A 16,464-nucleotide genomic window follows, 5' to 3' on the forward strand; every position below is an offset into this window, starting at 1 on the left:
AATTTATTCCTATTTAAAACTAAATACTTACCTATAAAATAAACCCTAAGATAGCTACAATATAATTAATAATTACATTGTAGCTATTTTAGGATTTATTTTTATTTTACAGGCAACTTTGTATTTATTTTAACTAGGTACAACAGTTATTAAATAGTTAATAACTATTTAATAGCTACCTAGTTAAAATAAATACAAATTTACCTGTAAAATAAATCCTAACCTAAGTTACAATTACACCTAACACTACACTATCATTAAATAAATTAAATTAATTAACTACAATTACCTAAAATTAAATACAATAAAATAAACTAAACTAAAGTCCAAACCCCCCCCCCCCCCCACTAAATTACAGAAAATAATTCTTTTTTACAAGGTTTAAACTAATTACACCTAATCTAAGCCCCCTAATAAAATAAAAAAGCCCCCCAAAATAATAAAATTCCCTACCCTATACTAAATTACAAATAGCCCTTAAAAGGGCTTTTTGCGGAGCATTGCCCCAAAGTAATCAGCTCTTTTACCTGTAAAAAAAGAAATACAACCCCCCAACATTAAAACCCACACACCCAACCTTACTCTAAAACCCACCCAATCCCCCCTTAAAAAAACCTAACACTAACCCATTGAAGATCACCCTGCCTTGAGTTGTCTTCACCCAGCCGGGCAGAAGTCTTCATCCGATCCGGGCAGAAGTCTTCATCCGATCCGGGCAGAAGAGGTCCTCCAGATGGGCAGAATTCTTCATCCAAGTGGCATCTTCTATCTTCTTCCATCCAACGAGGAGCGGCTCCATCTTGAAGACATCCGACGCGGAGCATCCTCTTCGTTCGACGTCCAACCGAAGAATGAAGGTTCCTTTAAATGACGTCATCCAAGATGGCGTCCCTTCAATTCCAATTGGCTGATTGAATTCTATCAGCCAATCGGAATTAAGGTAGGAAAAATCCTGATTGGAACAGCCAATAGAATGCAAGGTCAATCCTATTGGCTGATTGGATCAGCCAATCGGATTGAACTTCAATTCTATCAGCCAATCGGAATTGAAGGGATCTTAGGGTTTATTTTATAGGTAAGTATTTAGTTTTAAATAGGAATAATTTAGTTAATAATAGTAAATTTATTTAGATTTATTTAAATAATATTTAAGTTAGGGGGGTGTTAGGGTTAGACTTAGGTTTAGGGGTTAATAACTTTATTATAGTGGCGGCGACATTCGCGGCGGCAGATTAGGGGTTAATACATTTAATAGGCTATGTGGGCTATGGCGGTTTAGGGGTTAATACTTGAATAGGTTAATTGCGTTGTGGGCTATGGCAGTTTAGGGGTTAATTATTTAGTTATTACTTGCAGTGTGGGTTTGATGGCGGATATAGGGGTTAATAGTTTAAATAGGCATATTGCCTTGTGGGGGGTTGTCAGTCTAGGGGTTAATATATTTAATATTAGTAATGAGAGGGGGGGATTGCGGATATAGGGGTTTTACGTGTCGGGCTTATTTTTGGGAGGCGTGTTAGTCTTTTACGGGAGATTTGATATTTTATTTACTTTTCTTAGGCGCCGGCAGTTTCTAAAGTGCCGTAAGTCACTGGCGACTCCAGAAATTTGTATTTACGCTCATTTCTGGACATTGCTAGTTTATCCGACTTACGGCACTTTATGAACTGCTGGCAGGGTTTATGTAATACCTCGATATTCGAGGTGAAATTACGGGTGGCGCAGGTTCCCACGCTTGCGCCAAAACCTGCTCCGTATATTTGATCGAGCCCCTAATGTTTAGTATTGCTTATATTATAGCCACCTAATGTTTAGTATTGCTTATAACCACCTAATGTTTAGTATTGCTTATAACCACCTAATGTTTAGTATTGCTTATAGCCACCTAATGTTTAGTATTGCTAATAACCACCTAATGTTTAGTATTGCTTATAACCACCTAATGTTTAGTATTGCTTATAGCCATCTAATGTTTAGTATTGCTTATAACCAGCTAATGTTTAGTATTGTGTATTGCTTATAACCACCTAATGTTTGAACGCAGTTTCTTTTAGTTTAACCGTTAATATAAATTCATGACATTACAATTAAAAATGTCACTTTTAAACAAAGGTCTATTATTGGTTATTTATGGCTACTGACAACAGCAAGGTGTATGAAAATACATTGAAATCAAGAAATTCTTGCATATTCTTACATTAAGATTTTAGATATATTTTATATAATAGGGTAAGCTTTACCTCCAAAAGTGTGTTACAACCATGGAGGCTAAATTTGCCTCCTCTAATGCTAATTTTTGTATGGGCTGGTAAATCAAACAATACATTCACAGCTCAACATAGTTACTTACTGCAGGTTTATAGATAATCTGTTAATAACTTGGAGATGTGAACACTGAGAGATTAATGGGACAGTCTAGTCAAAATTTACTTTTATCATCAAATTTGGTTTTGTTCTCTTGGTATTCTTTATTAGAAGCTAAACCTAGGTAGGATTATATGTTAATTTATGATCCCTTGAAGGCCGCCTCTTATCTCAGTGCATTTTAACATTTATTTAAAGATAGACAGTTCTAGTTCATGTGTGTCATGTAGATAACATCGTGCTCCCTCCCGTAAAGTTATTTATGAGTCAGCACTGATTGGCTAAAATGCAAGCACGTCAAAAGAACTGAAATAAGGGGGCAGGTTAGAGAATTTTACAGCTGTCACTGGGACTAAATAAGCTATAGACCCTTGGGTGCATAAAGGCTGTTTCCCACAAGTGCTGGAGTCTTCGGAGGAATTTGGTAGCAGTAATCTCCAAGTGGAGATTTGGTGGCATGCAGAGCAGCTTATTTTGTTACGGGCTCTAGGCACTTACTTGCAGTAAGACACACTGGTTGCTCAAATAGCAGGGCCTAGGGAGAAGAGTAGGCAGAGCCAGACTAGGAATAAGAAGCAGCCCTGGAAAATTTGGAAAACAGCCCTATTTTCTGTTAAGTTAATATAATGCACACTCAAAAGGGATTACTGGGATACTCCTTCCCCCAATATTTCTTTTTCAGATTTATATTATATTAGTTTGTATTAAAAAAAAAAAAGTGCCAGATTGTTGTTATATGCACCTTACAACCCAATTGCATCCATAATCACCCCTTTAAATTGCAGGTTTCAAGCCACAGCTGCTGTAGCCCACCGGGAAATATCCTGGTAGGCCAATCCGGCCTTGAGAGTAGGTCATAGCAGTGTCCTGCTGTACGTTATGTCTGCAACATTAATACCCCTTGTTATTTCTATTGTTTAATAATAATCTGCCTGAATAATGATAACCACAGGTTTAAAAGATTCTCTTGCAATACTTTCTTAGGCATTTACATTCATGCTCCTTATACCTTTATATAGTGTATTTATAAGGTTGCCCTACATGCTATATATTTTCATGATGTATTAGTCTTAATAGTGTTTGATTGAGACTTTCAGGCATTTAATTACTGAGTTCCTAGTTAGTAAAGTGATGGTAAACTCTCCCCTTTATAAAAACAGATTTGGAATGTTATTGATATTTAAGATGGGGTTTAAGTCATCAGTTGTAATGAAGATGCCCTCTATTTTACTTTTTAATATAGATGTAAAATTCAAATACCTCGCACAGCCCACTTCAATAGTAGATTTTTCTGTGAGCTAACAGTTTAAATTGTTGTTCAATCAGCGCTATAGCTACAACAAAATTGCCATACAGGGAGAGCTCTGGTTGGAAAACAGTTAAAACCATTAGTTTAGCTCACAGAAAAATGTACTTTTGAAGTGGGTGGTGGAGCGTGGGGTATTTGAATTTCATATCTATATTAAAAAGTAAGGTATAGTGCATCTTCATTACAACTGATAAATGAAACTCCATCTAAAATATAACTCACATTCCGGATCTGATTTTAAAAAGGGCAGAGTTTACCATCACTTTAAGTGAATTGAGATTATATTGAACAATTTTTTACTTTTAGGTAGACTTGACCTTTAGCAGCTTGTTACCTTTGAGCTTGTAAGGTTTACCTAAGGGTTAATATTTTTCTAATAATGTCTGTTAATGTCTGGGAGTTTATAATGCAACATTACTTGACTGAATGTCTCTCTGACATTTATACATTTTGCTTCAAGGGGATTTACATAGAAATGCTCTCTGATTTGGATACATCTGCAAGTGGGTGATATTACTGCTTAGAGATGTCCTTCATATTTCTATTGAGTGTCAAGCTAGGGGATAATTTTGCAAAGTATCTTTAGTTCTTTGTACTCTGGCAGGGTATAATATAATCTTTAACTTACCATCTTTAAAATATTATCTTTTAGTTGCCATAGTGATGCTCAGATGTAACCCCCGATATAGCCATAATAGAGTGGTTCAGTATATACATATTTTTCTAGTCTTGTTGTTTGCAGCCAGGGCTATTAGGGTACTTTTCTATAAGGATTATCTGATATTTGTACCCAGCTTTAGAGGCTATGATAATTACACATTCCCCTTATAGAAACTTCTATTTACTTTTCATACCCGGCTGTATCCACGCCACAATAGATACAAGGCCCAGCAGTGGCCCTCATAGCAGATTCCTACACCACGGTAGTTATAATATCTAAAGGTAGCTTACACGATTAGTAGTAGTTTAATTTATTCTTCTTGAAGGCTCAGAAAGTGTTATTTTAATTAATGATCTGCTCTATGCCATAATGTTCTGTCTTTGTGTGTGTTTATTATCTATGCAATTATTTGTATTAATGACATTTTTTTAATTGTTAGTTTAAAATAGAGGGTTAATAATCTACAGGTTTGAAGCCTCAGGCTTATTAGCTAGTGAGGTCCATATCATTTCCTCCTCCTAATTTGTTCATTTGGTAAGGGTGAGGCCCAAGAGTGGCTTCCATAGGAGCCAAAAAATTGAGGTTTTGTATAGGTTCCTTCAGAAAATGCTTTACAGTCGTGTTACAGTTCTGTTGAATGCATTTGTGTATATAAATGTATATCTGTTAAAATCCTTAACTGATATAGAAAATTGTATTCTCATTTGAATTGATGGAAATACTTTACGTTTACAAAATGTATGTAATTGTGTCTGTAAACCTCAATCAAAATTAAAAAAAAAAAGTTTAATAAGATATCTGACAATACCATACTATAAACAAATTAATGGCATCTGTCATGAGATGCAGGACATATGCAGGACACAGCAATGATGGTGCAACTCTATTTTATTGCAGAGTAGGGTTGCACCGATACCGATACTAGTATCGGTATCGGTACCGATACCAAGTACTTGCATGAGTACTTGTACTCGTGCAAATGCCCCGATACTTAAACCGATACCTCCACTGTGCTATCTTGTGGTGTTTTTTTCAAACTGCATGTTCCCATTTCATTTAAAGCTGGAGTGGAGACTAAACTAAAAATTGTTTACTACTGCTCTGCCAATACAAATTGCTCTTATTTGTATTATTGTAGGAGAGATCACTGTACTGCGTTCAGACAAACCCCTGAAGTACTGGGCAGTTAATAAACTGTGATTTCCAGCTCTGGCTAAAATGGCCCAAAAATATCTTTCTGCCCCATGCAGTAGTGTGGAAAGTTGAACCTCCTTACTGATAGCAAAAACAGACTTGTAGCTGAACAAGCAGAGATGCTTCTGTTCTGTTCCTTAAAAAGAACTTGCCACTAACTTTTGAAAAATTATTCTAATTGCTAAATTGCCTTTTTACTGCTATTTCTCATCTTGCACAATGATGTTCCAAACTTACTGTACTCTGAGGAACATCTTAGCTTATATAATTGCAGGAAGAGTACTCATAGGAAAAATTAAGTTAATCCCAATGAACACTCATCCTGCAATTATAGGACTAGATTTAGATTACATTTGACTGGTAAGCTTTACCAATGCTCTGTTCACATTTCCAACTCCATAGCCTTTAATGGAGTAGGACGTGTAATGAGAGCATTGGTAAAGCTTACCAGTCAAATGTAATCTAGCCCATAGTGTTGTTCACCATGATTAAACAGTATTCTGTTATATTTTTTACTGTATGGCACCTTTGGTTGGTTGCAATTTTATATTTGTTATTTATTGTTGTTTTTTTTATTGTAATATTTTTATTTCTAAACATGTTCTGTGAACTTTGTGACAAATAAAACCTGTTTTATTATTTCATAATGTCTTTTAAGCTACAGTCCTTCATAATTATAAAGAAGGAATCTTAAATAATTTAGTCTGTATTGTGCTTGGTAAACTGGCACATGACATAAAAAAAAAAGTATCGGTAATTGGTATCGGCGAGTATTTGAAAACAAGTATCGGTACTTGTACTCGGTCTTAAAAAAATGGTATCGGTGCAACCCTATTGCAGAGCATAACAATACACATCTAGTCAGGTTGATTGTACTAAAACTAACTGCGACACAGACACCGGACCTAAGCCCCGCCCCCAAACTAGTGACATCACATCCTGCTCTCATCACATCTTCCCCTTTTTCAAAGGCGAAGCATACATTTGCATATAACAAATAACAAGGTACACCAACAGAGTATACAACAACATTTTTGTTTTTGAACATTATAAAAACAGATAGATTAGAAAACATGAACAAATAAATTACATCCTGACTTGGACATCGGGGTAGACTACCCTAGTCCACAGTGACCATGGGATTATTCTGCCCATACTTCCGGTCACTGTTCTAGCTAAAGTCAGTCCCTATATCGGGCCGGAAGTTTCACCACTCTTCCGCTTGATGTAACTTTGCATGAACTGTCCTCTGATACAGAAGATGGTGAACAAGAGTCCGCTGGAGGCAAAGATATATCCCCGTTGTGGTCTTGCTGAGGGGAAGGCACCTCTCTTAGAACAGGGGATCCCACCGGCGGTGGTACTGAGGCATCCAGTTCCAGACTCTCAGGTACAGACTGAAGATGTCTTCGGTTACGGTGTGTAACCGTTCCTCCCTCCGTAAGGATTGTATAAGATCTTGGTTCTGGAGAGCGGCCAACTACCGTAGCAGGCGTCTTCCATTTCTTCTCATCGTCCAGTTTAATTCTGACACTTTGGCCCGCTTTCAGTTCCTGTAAGGGCCTGACAGAATGTCTCCTGTCGTAGAAGAAACGATAACCCTTTTTGGCCTCTTCATCCCTCCTAAGGACTTTGTCCCGAGGAATAGGGCCAGGCGGCTTGAAGACACCCACTGAGGGTAACGTGGTGCGAATCTGGCGTCCTAGCATCAGCTGTGCCGGGCTAAACCCGGTGGCTCGAATGAGCGTCGCCCTGTATGACAAGAGGGCTAGGTATGGCTCAGGTTGCTTTAGAATGAATTTTGTTGTTTGAACTGCCCTTTCAGCCATTCCGTTGGCCTGCGGATAATGTGGACTTGACGTGGAATGTACAAAATCATATTCCCTGCTGAAAGCACTGAACTCTGTAGAAGCGAACTGCATACCATTATCACTCACCAGCTCCATTGAAATGCCCCAGCGGGCAAACAAGCTCTTCAGGCGAATGATAACGGCCTGACTTGTGATATCATTCAGGGGTGCAATTTCCAAATACCTGGAATAGTAGTCGATCACAACAAGAAACTTTTTCCCGTGCAGTTCACACAAATCAGCAGCTATTTTCTGCCACGGCCCCGCAGGCAGCGGAGTAGACATCAAGGGCTCCCTTCTCTGAGTAGGCCGGCGTTCCCGGCAAAAGGCACATTTAGACACGTGATTTGCAATGTCGGAGCTGATCCCAGGCCACCACACAGCTGTAGCTGCCCTTTCTCTGCACTTTGTAATGCCTAAGTGGCCATCGTGAATCCTGTTTAACATCTCCTTCCTCATGCTGACAGGAATTACAATGCGGTCTTGGAACAGCACCAACCCCTCCAGCTCCGTGAGCTGCGACCTCTCTGGCTGGTAAGCATTTAAAGACATCCAGGCTGCCCGGCTCTCGGGCCAGCCTTCTTTTATGTACCTTATAACTTCTTGCAGATCTGTGTCCAAATATGTCTCTTTCTTTATCTCTTCCAGTTTCCTTGAAGAAATCGACTTAGAGGCCAGAACTGAATCAACATACACTTTCACATCCGATTCTGTGGAGGATTCTTTAGCAGCAGCCAGCGGGAGCCTGGATAGTGTATCTGCCACAACCAGTTGTTTCCCCGGCACATGCACTGCCTGAACATTGAACCTGAGCAGTCTCATTAAAAGTCTCTGGCATCTCAAGGGTGTTTTGTCAATGTCATAGGAGTTGATTAGAGGGACTAGCGGTTTGTGGTCAGTTTCCAGACTAAATTTCTCCAAACCCACTAGATAACGCTGAAAGCGCTCACAGGCCCAAACTGCAGCCAGGCACTCTTTCTCTATTTGAGCGTATTTTGACTCTGCAGCCGTCAGTGTGCGGGAACAGTAGGCGATGGGCTGTAGTTTATTCTCATTTAACTGCAGGAGTGCAGCCCCCAACCCATAACTGCTTGCATCTGCACTAACCACAGTCTTTTTTGAAGGGTCGTAGAACCCCAGCACTGGGGCAGACCCCAGCAGGGACTTGGCCTGCAGGAAAGCCTTTTCTTGTGAAGGTCCCCAGACCCAGGCAACGTCTTTCTTAAGCAACTCTGTGATAGGGTGTAAAACTGTTGATAAATCTGGAAGAAACTTGCCCACGTAATTTACAAGGCCCAATATTTGTCTCAGCTCATGTACATCAGAAGGACTTTTCATCTGTTCAATAGCACAAATTTTCTCGGGGTCTGGCTTGATGCCATCCCCGTTGATGATATGCCCAAAGTAGCATAATTCAGTTTTCCTAAAATTACATTTTTCTTTATTCAGCTTCAGCCCAGACTCTTTGATAGCCTGTAGCACACAACTTAAACGCTGATCATGCTCCTCCACTGTAGACCCATACACTAGAATGTCGTCCATGACGACCGCTGTGCCCACGTGGTCACTCAGGAGAGAACTCATTTCCCTTTGAAAGATTTCAGGAGCGGAGGATATCCCAAAGGGGAGTCTGCAGAAGTAGAACCGACCTACCGGTGTGATAAAGGTAGTCAGTTTGCGGCACTTTGGATCCAGGGGAATCTGCCAAAAGCCGCTAGAAGCGTCTAATGTGGAAAAGAACTTCGCCCCAGCCAACTTTGGAGCTATATCTTCTAATGTCGGAAGCACAAATCTCTCTCTCTTCACTGCCTCATTCAACCTTTTCAGGTCCACACAGATGCGCACCTTTCCATTTTTCTTTGCAACTGGAACAATGGGGGCACACCAATCAGTCTCTTCAACAACCTCTTCAATAACCCCCATAGACTTCATGTGCATAAGCTCTTTCTCCACCTGAGGCATGAGCGGGAACGGAAATCTAAGAGGAGTAGAAATACTGTATGGTACTGCGTCACTTTTAAGTGCTATACGGACTGGTTTGCAATTCAGTAGGCCCAATTCGCCAAACATATCTTTGGAAATCTCATTCACTCTGGCCACGAGGCCCAAGTCGCAGGCTGCTTTTCTGCTCAATAAATTATTAACACACTGACCTCGAATCACATGCACCCACATGGTGAACTTCCTTTGCTTGTACTCACAGCTGGCAAGAAATTTCCCCACACAATCAATGCGGCCACCAGGACTATGGACATTTGTAGTAACCTTCGCCAGCTGGGGCTGATGAGGTAGTTTCATAAATTCAGCAAAAGACATTACAGTGCTATCTGTTTCTGTGTCAATCTTAAAATCAACTTTGTCTCCCATTACAGTAAAAGTAACTTTCCAATCTTCCTCTGAGCTTGGCCGTTCCACAATGGACCCCACAAAAGACACTTCCTGACCCTCCTGGTCACCGTCCACCTGCATCTCCTTAATGTATTCAGTTTTACACACCACTTCAAAATGGCCTATTCTGTTGCATTTCCTGCATCTTCTAACTCTGGCCGGGCATATAGCACTCTGATCATGAGCGCGGTAGCACCGCGTGCATCGGGCATGTCGCCCATCCACTTCTAGGCCTTTCCAGTACTTTAGATCTACCGCTCACACTGTGCCTTTCACTAGCAGTTTTCCTAGACTGTTGCACTTCATCCACAATACTCTCAGACCTCAGATCAGCACTTTGCTTTTTCACCAGTTCACTCTGGTGGGCCATCCTAATAGCCCCATCTAATGTTAAATCAGGCTCTAACTGCAGCTTCAGTGAGACTTCAGCATCTGCAATTCCAATAACTATTCTGTCTCTGATTTGCTCTTCTTTAGCAACACCAAACTCACAGAATTCAGCTAGTTCATACAGGCTGCGCACAAATGACTCCACAGATTCTCCCACACGCTGATTACGTTTGTGAAAACAAGCTCTCTCATGAATCACATTTCTTTTGGGCACAAAGTGGGCACTGAGTTTATCCATAACTATATCAAAGTTAAATTCTTCCCCTTCTTGGAAAGTAAAAGCATTGAACACTGGCTCCACATCTTTCCCCATAGAGTATAAAAGAGAATTAACTTGTACTTCACCACTCTCCTTGTTCAGTTTGGATGCAATCCTGAAGCGCTGAAACCTCTGACGCCATGTGGGCCAAGCTGCAGGCTGAGAGAAGTCAAAAGGCTCAGGTGGGGTAAACTTTGACATTGCAATCGATCAGGAACAGAAGCGCAGTCCAGAACTTCTGACACCATGTCATGAGATGCAGGACACAGCAATGATGGTGCAACTCTATTTTATTGCAGAGCATAACATTACACATCTAGTCAGGTTGATTGTACTAAAACTAACTGCGACACAGACACCGGACCTAAGCCCCACCCCCAAACTAGTGACATCACATCCTGCTCTCATCACAGCATCCACACTATATAAAAAGAAACCCAACAACCAGTTTAAAAACCTTAGTAGAAACTGATTAGTTAACTAACTAGTTAACTGATTAAAACTAATTTGAGAAGTTCTTTCTATATATCTCATAAATTTAAGTACTAATACAGAAAAATAAGACTCAAAAAGATGGGAAAATACATTTTATTACAACATAGTTACTTCAAGAAGATACACAAGATCATTAATAAAAAATCCATAAGGCATAGATTTGGAAACCAAAAGATGTAACTTACTAAGAAACACATTTAGCTAGGAGTTTTAAAGAAGCTCAAACTTTCAACTAGTTTATTAGTCCTTGTTTTTACAAATGCGGGCAAAGACCTTGTAAGTCTATCAAGAATGCATGAGACAAGATTACTTTTAGCTGTTACTAGAAAGAATATATAATTAATGAATGACTTGTGGAACACTAAATAAAGAAAATAGAGGGTTAGATTATGAGTGGAGCACTAATTATCGCTCGTGCTCTGTGCTCGACTTTGGATTTTTGTTCGGGACAGGTACTGTGCATATTAAAAGACCATGTTAATGTATTGGGGGTAGTTATCATCGTGTCAACTTTCCTGCCTTCGCCGGCCCAATACGCCCGCCTAAGCTCGCCTACCTTCGCCGCCGCGGACCTGAAAAAATACGCCTAAGTTATCAATAAATCTGTTAAAAAGGCGCGCACCAAGTTCGGGGCGATGAGCTGCGGACTGTGATAGTTATCACTCATCCGATCTCGCTGCTCTTCGGCTTTTTGACAGCTTTATTGCTAGCCTGTCACTAAGCACTCACAGTAAACTACACTGTTCTACCCCCTATACCGGCGCCCTCAGAGCCCCCCGCAACTCAATAAAGTTACTAACCCCTAAACCGCCGCTCCTAGACCCTGCCGCAACACTTATAAATTTATTAACCCCTAAACCGCCGCTCACGGACACCGCCGCAACCTACATTATACCTAGTAACCCCTATCCTGCCCCCCCTATACCGTCGCCCTCTATAATAAAGTTATTAACCCCTATCCTGCTGATCCCGCACCTCGCCGCAACTAAATAAATAGTTTAACCCCTAAACCGCCCCTCCCGGACCCTGCCGCAACCTATATTAACTTTATTAACCCCTAATCTGCCCCCCCTACACCGTCGCCACCTATAATACATTTATTAACCCCTATCCTGCCCCCCACTACACCGCCGCCACTGTAATAAATTTATTAACCCCTAAACCTAAGTCTAACACTAACCCTAACACCCCCCTAACTTAAATATTAATTAAATAAATCTAAATAATATTTCTATTATTAACTAAATTAATCCTATTTAAAAATAAATACTTACCTATAAAATAAACCCTAATATACCTACAATATAAATAATAATTATATTGTAGCTATCTTAGGATTTATTTTTATTTTATAGGTAACTTTCAATTTATTTTAACTAGGTACAATAGCTATTAAATAGTTATTAACTATTTAATAGCTTACCTAGCTAAAATAAAGAGAAATTTACCTGTAAAATAAAAACTAACCTAAGTTACAATTACACCTAACACTACACTATACTTTAATACATTTTTCCTATTTAAAACTAAATACTTACCTGTAAAATAAACCCTAAGATAGCTACAATGTAATTAATAATTACATTGCAGCTATTTTAGGATTTATATTTATTTTACAGGTAACTTTGTATTTATTTTAGCTAGTTAGAATAGTTATTAAATAGTTATTAACTATTTAATAACTACCTAGCTAAAAGAAATACAAAATTACCTGTAAAATAAATCCTAACCTAAGTTACAATTAAACCTAACACTACACTATCATTAAATTAATTAAATAAATTAACTACAAATAACTACAATTAAATACAATTACATAAACTAACTAAAGTACAAAAAATAAAAAAAGCTAAGTTACAAAAAATAGAAAACATAAGTTACAAACATTTAAAACATATTACAACAATTTTAAGCTAATTACACCTAATCTAAGCCCCCTAATAAAATAACAAAGCCCCCCAAAATAAAAACATTCCCTACCCTATTCTACAATAAAAAAGTTCAAAGCTCTTTTACCTTACCAGCCCTTAAAAGGGCCTTTTGTGGGGCATGCCCCAAAGAAAACTGCTCTTTTGCCTGTAAAAGAAAAATACAAAACCCCCCCAACATTAAAACCCACCACCCACATACCCCTAATCTAACCCAAACCCCCCTTAAAATAACCTAACACTAATCCCCTGAAGATCATCCTACCTTGAGTCGTCTTCACTCAGCCGAGCCACCGATGGAACTGAAGAGGAAATACGGAGCGCCAGAAGTGATCCTCCAAGGGGCGCTGCAGAAGTCTTCCATCCAATGAAGTGATCCTCCAAGCGGCGCTGAAGAAGTCTTCCATCCGGGCGATGTCATCTTCCAAGCGGCGCTGAAGATCATCTTCCATCCGGGCGATGTCATCTTCCAAGCGGGGTCTTCAATCTTCTTGCTTCAGGATCGATCTTCATCCCGCCGACGCGGAACATCCTTCTTCCCCGACGGACTAACGACGAATGAAGGCTCCTTTAAGGGACGTCATCCAAGATGGCGTCCCTTCAATTCTGATTGGCTGATAGGATTCTATCAGCCAATCGGAATTAAGGTAGGAAAAATCTGATTGGCTGATTGAATCAGCCAATCAGATTGAGATTGCATTCTATTGGCTGATCGGAACAGCCAATAGAATGCGATCTCAATCTGATTGGCTGATTCCATCAGCCAATCAGATTTTTCCTACCTTAATTCCGATTGGCTGATAGAATCCTATCAGCCAATCGGAATTGAAGGGACGCCATCTTGGATGACGTCCCTTAAAGGAGCCTTCATTCGTCGTTAGTCCGTCGGGGAAGAAGGATGTTCCGCGTCAGCGGGATGAAGATCGATCCTGAAGCAAGAAGATTGAAGACCCCGCTTGGAAGATGACATCGCCCGGATGGAAGATGATCTTCAGTGCCGCTTGGAAGATGACATCGCCCGGATGGAAGACTTCTTCAGCGCCGCTTGGAGGATCACTTCATCGGATGGAAGACTTCTTCAGCGCCCCTTGGAGGATCACTTCTGGCGCTCCGGATTTCCTCTTCAGTTCCATCGGTGGCTCGGCTGAGTGAAGACGACTCAAGGTAGGATGATCTTCAGGGGATTAGTGTTAGGTTATTTTAAGGGGGGTTTGGGTTAGATTAGGGGTATGTGGGTGGTGGGTTTTAATGTAGGGGGGGTTGTATTTTTCTTTTAAAGGCAAAAGAGCAGTTTTCTTTGGGGCATGCCCCACAAAAGGCCCTTTTAAGGGCTGGTAAGGTAAAAGAGCTTTGAACTTTTTTAATGTAGAATAGGGTAGGGAATGTTTTTATTTTGGGGGGCTTTGTTATTTTATTAGGGGGCTTAGATTAGGTGTAATTAGCTTAAAATTGTTGTAATATTTTTTAAATGTTTGTAACTTATGTTTTTTATTTTTTGTAACTTAGCTTTTTTTATTTTTTGTACTTTAGTTAGTTTATGTAATTGTATTTAATTGTAGTTATTTGTAGTTAATTTATTTAATTAATTTAATGATAGTGTAGTGTTAGGTTTAATTGTAACTTAGGTTAGGATTTATTTTACAGGTAATTTTGTATTTCTTTTAGCTAGGTAGTTATTAAATAGTTAATAACTATTTAATAACTATTCTAACTAGCTAAAATAAATACAAAGTTACCTGTAAAATAAATATAAATCCTAAAATAGCTACAATGTAATTATTAATTACATTGTAGCTATCTTAGGGTTTATTTTACAGGTAAGTATTTAGTTTTAAATAGGAATAATTTATTAAAGTATAGTGTAGTGTTAGGTGTAATTGTAACTTAGGTTAGTTTTTATTTTACAGGTAAATTTCTCTTTATTTTAGCTAGGTAAGCTATTAAATAGTTAATAACTATTTAATAGCTATTGTACCTAGTTAAAATAAATTGAAATTTGCCTGTAAAATAAAAATAAATCCTAAGATAGCTACAATATAATTATTATTTATATTGTAGCTATATTAGGGTTTATTTTAAAGATAAGTATTTCGTTTTAAATAGGATTCATTTAGTTAATAATAGAAATATTATTTAGATTTATTTAATTAATATTTAAGTTAGGGGGGTGTTAGGGTTAGTGTTAGACTTAGGTTTAGGGGTTAATAATTTTATTACAGTGGCGGCGGTGTAGGGGGGGCAGGATAGGGGTTAATAAATGTATTATAGGTGGCGACGGTGTAGGGGGGGCAGATTAGGGGTTAATAACTTTATTATAGAGGGCGGCGGTATAGGGGGGGGCAGGATAGGGGTTACTAGGTATAATGTAGGTTGCGGCGGTGTCCGGGAGCGGCGGTTTAGGGGTTAATATGTATAGAGTAGCTTGCGGTGGGCTTCGGGAGCGGCGGTTTAGGGGTTAATATGTATAGAGTAGCTTGCGGTGGGCTCCGGGAGCGGCGGTTTAGGGGTTAATATGCATAAAGCTTGCGGTGGGCTCCGGGAGCGGCGGTTTAGGGGTTAACATATTTATTATAGTGGCGGTGGGCTCCAGGAGCGGCGGTTTAGGGGCTAATATATTTATTTAGTTGCGGCGGTGTAGGGGGGGCAGATTAGGGGTGTTTAGACTCGGGGAACATGTTAGGGTGTTAGGTGCAGACATTTACCATAGGAATCAATGGGATGTCTGGCAGCAGCGAACTTGTACTTTCGCTATGGTCAGACTCCCATTGATTCCTATGGGATCCGCCACCTCCAGGGCGGCTGATTGAAAACCAGGTACGCTGGGCTGGAAAAGTGCTGAGCGTACCTGCTAGTCATTTGATAACTAGCAAAAGTAGTCAGATTGTGCCGCACTTGTGTGCGGAACATCTGGAGTGACGTAAGAATCGATCTGTGTCGGACTGAGTCCAGCGGATCGAAGTTTACGTCACAAAATTCTACTTTTGCCGGTCTCTAGCCTTTGATAACTAAGGCGAATCAGCCTCGCCACAAATACGCTGCGGAATTCCAGCGTATTTGAGGTTGACGGCTTGATAACTACCCCCCATTCTCTCCTAGACTTCAATGAAGAGCAAACGGCTGAAAAAAACTAATACCCAACGATTTGCGCAAACCCAATCACATTTTCTCAAGTGCGCTAACCCAAAATTAAATATTTCACATTCCAATGTTCTTTTATATATAAATAATGCTTTTTTGGTAAAATATATATCTATACCTATATATAGATGATTATATATAGGTATCAATATATACAGATATATACAAGAATATCTATTTATAAATACAAATAACATATTCCCCTATGTGAAGAACAGTGGAATGTCAAATACTTACAGTACAAATATAGTTAAACATAGTTAAATATGAATATTGCTATAAATATGCTTTTATATGTTTATAATACATATGTACACATACACACACACATATAGATATATATATATATATATATATATATATATATATATATATATATATAGAATGTAGCAAAGAAGCACTCACTGAACTTGTTCCAACTGTGACAAAGCTTTAATGCAAAATTGTGACGTTTCGGGACAGCAACAGTCCCTTCCTCTGACATATTA

The 16,464-nt window shown here is 39.2% G+C and overlaps 1 protein-coding gene across 2 annotated transcripts in view; it reads left to right on the forward strand.

Annotated features, from left to right (window-relative positions):
• Positions 1 to 4,111: 4,111 nt before the first annotated feature.
• LOC128660534 (uncharacterized) overlaps positions 4,112 to 16,464 on the forward strand; it is a 117,479-nt gene continuing 105,126 nt past the window's right edge. Inside the window, exon 1 of one of the 2 annotated variants that reach the window (XM_053714437.1) lies at positions 4,112 to 4,176. Coding sequence is in view for 1 of the 2 variants with exons in the window: in XM_053714436.1 (XP_053570411.1) it covers positions 4,149 to 4,176 (28 nt within the window). In the remaining variant the exon portion in view is untranslated. The remainder of the gene's footprint in view (positions 4,177 to 16,464) is intronic. The other variant, XM_053714436.1, reaches the window with a different exon arrangement.

This window comes from Bombina bombina, chromosome 5 (genome assembly GCF_027579735.1).
Source record: "Bombina bombina isolate aBomBom1 chromosome 5, aBomBom1.pri, whole genome shotgun sequence".
Taxonomy (NCBI): domain Eukaryota; kingdom Metazoa; phylum Chordata; class Amphibia; order Anura; family Bombinatoridae; genus Bombina; species Bombina bombina.